Below are 6000 nucleotides of genomic sequence, written 5' to 3' on the forward strand. Positions count from 1 at the left end.
AAATTGCTATATAACTAAAAGTGACTTTGAACTCCTGATCCTTCGACCTGCACCCCAAATGCTGGAATTAGAGGTATGCTCCCATTCTCAGCTGAAATGTAATTCTGTTTACAATATTCTCAGTTTACTATAGGTTTATGGGGAGGTAACACCGTCGTTAGGGAGCATGTGTATACTACTCTTAACAGGAGCTGGGGAGGCTAACTCACTTGCTACAGTGCTTGGCCCCTCAAGCTGAGAAGGACCTGAATTCAAGCTTCAGTATCCACCCTAAAAGGCCAGGCTTGGTGCTTGTATCTGACATTCTAGTCCTAGGAAGAAAAGAGCGCCGAAGTCCTGTAACTCTGGCCCATCAGTCAGCCTAACTTAATCAGCAAGTCCCAGTTCCAAGTGGACAGGCTTATCCAGGACTACACTCTACATGCTGCAATGCTAACCTAAAAAAACAAGATGTGCCTACTGGTAAGACAGTAGCATACCTTCTCTGGGGTAGCTAACAGTCTTCCAACTGGACTAGAGGCCTGCTCCACAGGCACAAACTTAACGACTGATACGAGAATCCTGATCAAAAGGCTAAAATAGAAATGGCTCTTGCCACTTTGCTGAATGGACATGGTCAATTTGACTTCCAAAATTTATGTTTGCCAAGGAATGATGATACACATCTTTAATCTTTAATCCCAAAATTAGGATGCAGAAGCAGGCAGATCATACAGAGTGAGTCCCCGAACAACCAAAGTCTATATAATAAGACCCCGTCACAGAGAAAATAGTAAAATAAAAGTAAAATTATATGCATACCCACAGACTCGAGCTGCTCTCAAGCTTGGTAACTGAAGGCTTTTGGTAGTAAACTGGTCTATAGAAAAAATGAATAACTGGTCAAAGTATGAGACTCCAAGACTGAATGGTCAGCTCTAAATGGGACAACCACACCAACCCCTCTACCACTGATGCTCAGGGAACATCACAGAGAAGGAAGAAGGAAAGAATTGAAATGGCAAACAATAGAAGTGCTGCAAATTACTGTCTTCTGGGCACGTCAGCTATCCCAGTCGTGAGCACACAGAAGCTGGACTTACTCACACAAGTTCAAGGCAGCCAAAATTCTGCCACAGAAGGGACACATAGCCCCATCCCTTACTAAGGAGCTGTTGGCAGTGAATGGACTGTTGCTAGGGAAGAGAAAGTCATTCCTTTTTGAGGGTGGCCACTCATGAGATTCCAGTAATGAACCCGTACTGATGGCCGCATAGACAGCACTAACTAGATTAGTAAATTAAACACACACACACACACACACACACACACACACACACACACACACACACACACACCAAGTTGGGCATCCCAGGAGTCCATGAAGAGGATGCTGAAGAGGAAAAAGAGAGTATATAGGATCATATTCATTGTATGCATATATAAGATTTCCAAAAATAAAGAAAAATAAAAAGGTGGAGAATGATTGCGAAAGATACCCAGTGGTGACCTCTAGCCTAGCCACATGCCCGATACACAAATACAGCACTTATAACGGTACCTGCCACCAATGAAGTCTTAAAACATAAGAAGCTGTAGTAACAGAAGACAGAATGAATGGTGGCAAAGATTTGAGTTCAAGCTCTAAGATAATTTACTTTATGTCTCTGAAACTCTACTAACTTCATGTGCATATCATGGGAGAAGGATAGATGTATGTATGTATGTATGTATGTATGTATGTATGTATGTTATGTGTATATACAACATCCTAGATAATAATCGTATCAGCTCCAGAAGTTACGGGGCATGATGTTGTATGCCAAATGCTTTTTTTCTGACTACAAAATGTTAATATAACCAATAATGTCTTGGTGGAAGAAAAAAAAAAATCTAAGCAATCTATCAGACTACATTCTTAATCTTCATTCAGATACACTAACTCTAAAAGGTTAGAAATAATTCTAATAAGACTCTTTAAATGGTCTTACATTCACAAAATGAAGTTAGAAATCCACGAGGTAAGAGGCAGATAAACCCAACAGCAAAAACAAAAACAACAACAAAAAAACTGGATGGATGAACTGCTCAAGGCACCTAAATTCCATGAATTTATTGATTATACTAATTATAAACGTAAATACATTGATTATAAAATAAATACCTCACGGCATTCTTGAAATCTATCCTCCAATATGAACCAGGAGTTTATATTCCCAAGGATAATACTAACTGGTTGTAGCCACTAGTAACATGCCAGAAGCAAACATAATCAGTATGAAATTAATATCTGGGTCCATCCATACCTATGCATGGCTATGTATAGTCATGGTGGTGGGAATGGAACGTGTTTACATTACTTACCAAGAAAGCCAGCATCTGGGAGAGGTAGATGTAACTAAAGATAAGTTATTCATAGCTGGATTGGGCATGATAGGGGAGGCAGAGGCAGGCAGATCTGTCAGAGTTCAAGTTCAGCCTGATCTACATACATAGTTCTAAGACAGCCAAAACTACACAGAGAGGCCCAGTCACAAAAAGGAAGGAAGGAAGGAAGGAAGGAAGGAAGGAAGGAAGGAAGGAAGGAAGGAAGAAAGGAAGGAAGGAAGATCAATCCATGGATTCTAAATGAATCAAGAACAGAATATATCTGAAGTATACAAATTAAAATTAAACTACAGATTAAAACCATAGTTCTATTAAGCCACATGTGGTAATATTGTGCATGACAAGGAGGGAAAGAAGAAAGCCATAGATCAAAAAAAGACAAACCGCAGGACCTAGTCAGGGAATGGCTAATGGTCACAGGTAACTAAACATCCTTCTGGACAAAGTAAGGAAAGAACAGGGGAAAACCTGAAGACAAACCAAGAACACAAGAAGCAAAAACTATACCTCGGTGGACCTTGAAGTCACTGAAAACATCCAATGAAGGGAGTTAGGATCTGAACTTTTAAATTAAATGAGAAAAAAAATAAGATATCATTAAAGGACATAACAAGACTTGAACTAAGGACCAGCGTCATGGCTCAATAGGTAAAGGTACATAACAATCTGAGGGCCCCCTTCTAACTCATGGGTCCCTTGGAAGCTTCTGAGTCACAGTATGGTTTGCCAGGACACCAGTGGAGGCCCTTCTGACTGAAGACATGAGTACTTTGTCACTGAAAAGTATATCTTCAAAGCAAATTATCAATACAACCTCTTATAAAGAGCAGTAATCACTCCCCAGATAAAAGGAAACAGTGATACATGAATCCAGAAATTGAGAATAAGCATCTTGACTTTCCTATGTCCACTGCCTTGCTTGTTGAACTCAAATGACCCTGTCTGTTCCCACCTGCAGCAATCTCATTGTTTCAAGTATCTTAAGGCGCCCTGACACTGTAACTATTGAGATTATAGCACTCCTCCGCAGTTCCAAGACTGCCCTAAACTGCCCTAAAAGTATGTGTCTATTTGACAGTCTCACTATGTGGCCCAGGCTGACAGACAACTCCCCAGAATCCTGCTGTACTTTCCCAAGTGCTGGGATTACAGGTGTGTACCACCATGTCCGAACCCTGTCCTAAAATACTTCCTTGAAATGACATCTACCAAGAAGGTTTATAACACCTACCTGTTGACTTTTACACTCTAGCAAACAAGAAATTCAAAGAGTGGTTTCAAATTATACAAAAATGCAGAGACTTAAAATGCTTTTACAAGTCCACCCACCAACTAATTTGCAATCTTTAAACACGTATTATTTACTTATTTATTCCTAAAGGCACCTGCCTCAAAGAGCCATTGAAAGCTGAAACTGTCAGCTAAGTAAACAAGATAGCATTGCCTCTCAAAGTACTATGCCAATGATATTTAAGTGGGGGATAAAACTTTGCAAACTTATGCTCTTACAGACATCTTTCAAACTCTGACATCCACAGATATTACAGTCAATAATAAGACAACTTACAGTCTCACATGCTCACCATGGGGTTACCACATATAGGTTTTTTACATAATCCAAAAACATACACCAATGCGTAACTACTTCTCACTCCCACTTGAACACATGAGGGAACTAAAGCTGGTGAAGACAAACTTTCTAAGAGCCACAGAGTTAGCAGGTGGCAGAACTGAGAGGACTCAGTCTATAAACATCGGGCTATATTTAAAAACAAAAAAACCCTCATGTCAACGTAACAAATTCAATTATATTCCAAAGTGAAATTACTCGTAATTTCCACTTAAACAATGCCTGAGGAAATCACAATTTTCACATGAATTTTAAAATCCCTGCAAGGGTCTTTACTAAAGGAAAATGCCTAAAAACTGGTTTGAGAGAAAGGGGTGCTTTTGAAAAACAACATGAGGATGCCCTTTTCTTTTCTGTGCTTTTCTTTTTGAGACAGGATATCAATCCCTAGTGGCCTCAAACTTGTGTAGATCTGACTGCCTGTGCCTCACCAGTGCTGGCAGTAAAGACACGTGCCACCCCAACCTTTAGGAGTAATGTCCCTAAAGCTTAGAATCTCACACATCATTTTAGATTCGCATCTTTTCCCCTCCATCCATTTCCTTACCCCGAACTTCCAGATACTCTAGAACATGGACCTTACCCAGAAATATACTTACGGCTATTTTTCTACGGCTTCTTGTGGTTCACACTTAACTCTGCCTAAGAGTTTCCCCCAGTTCTGCAATCCCAGGTACAGTGGTGCTCTAGAGTACAGTAACACAGTAAATCACCTGAGAACGCACTTGGCAAAAGCCTCTCCAGGAAGCCAAAGTGTTTCCTTTGCCCTCTCCCCACTTCCTAGAGCTCTAATCAGACCCCTAAACCCTTCTCATCACAACTGTCATCTGGTTGTAAGCAGTCCTCTCCTGAGCATCTAAAAACAAGACCATGCGAATCTATCTCATAGCCCTTTTCCAGTCCCTTTGCTCAGCCCCCAGCCCTCTCATCAGACAACAGAAAAGGTTGTGATGCCTCTGGAGGAAAAGTGAAGATGAAGGAGAAGCGCGCTGAGGGGAGAGCGCGGTCAGCCTGCTCATGGGAAAAGCGGCAAGAAGCGCGCCGGGCAGGGATCAGCGCCACGCGTGGGCCTGTGGCCGCGACCCGCACTCACCAGGCCGTCAATCTGCACCTGCTTCACGGCCGAATCTCCAGAGCCGCCTTTCCCTTTTCCCTTCCCCACCGCGCCGCCAGTAGAGCTGGAAGAGGTGGCGGTGGAACCGGTGCCTTCCTTGCGCGACGCCATGTTTCCAGCCAGACAGGAAGAAAGAGAAGCGTGAGGAGCCGGAAGCGGAACTACGAAGTTCCTTACGCTGTCGTAAGGGTGAGGGGCGGGGTCTGGAAGCACCGCCCGGGTAGGGCCACGCCTCCCCAGTTGGTGTTTCCCCCTACTCTCTTCCTGCGTTTGCTGGAATCTTCTCGCACGCGCGTGATTTGCCTGGCTAATACCTTTCCGCCCGTAGTGTGTGGTTTAGGGTCAGTCACTCATTACTTAAATCCCTAGTACGCCTTTTAAATGTAGACCTGCTCTCCAGTAGGCAGACGGCTATCGTATTTCTGTAGCGTCTCCCACGTAAAAATGTCTTCACTTGGGTAGGACCTAAATAGCTCAATTGGGAGAGAATTTAGAATGAAAAATGCCTTCGCTGCTAATTTAATTTCAACTCTTCTCACCAACTGTCAAGGAGCCTGAGGCAACGGTGACCTCGTTAAAAAGTGACAAGCTGCTTTGAGTTGCTTTCCTTAAGTTTTAGATTATCAGCCTCAATTGCCTCATGTGTTCAGATAGGAGTGAAAAGGAGTTAACGCGTTGGTGTATCTTTTTGGATTATGTAAAAAACCTGTATGTGGTGACCCCATAGTGAGCATGTGAGACTGTAAGTTGTCTTATTATTGACTCTAATATCTGTGGATGTCAGAGTTTGAAAGATGTCTGTAAGAGCTTAAGTTTGCAAAGTTTTATCCCCCACTTAAATATCATTTGCATAGTACTTTGAGAAGCAATGCTATCTTGTTTACTTAGC

General features: G+C 42.2%; 1 protein-coding gene across 1 annotated transcript in view; it reads right to left on the reverse strand.

The window, feature by feature from the left end:
- Window positions 1-5252, reverse strand: part of Eif3h (eukaryotic translation initiation factor 3, subunit H) — an 83249-nt gene extending 77997 nt beyond the window's left edge. Inside the window, 1 exon segment of the mRNA NM_198751.4 lies at window positions 5091-5252. Coding sequence (NP_942046.1) covers window positions 5091-5222 — 132 coding nt within the window. The 5' untranslated portion in view covers window positions 5223-5252.
- Between the last annotated feature and the right edge of the window lie 748 nt (window positions 5253-6000).

The sequence above is a fragment of the Rattus norvegicus genome, chromosome 7 (genome assembly GCF_021556685.1).
Source record: "Rattus norvegicus strain SHRSP/BbbUtx chromosome 7, alternate assembly SHRSP_T2T, whole genome shotgun sequence".
NCBI lineage: Eukaryota > Metazoa > Chordata > Mammalia > Rodentia > Muridae > Rattus > Rattus norvegicus.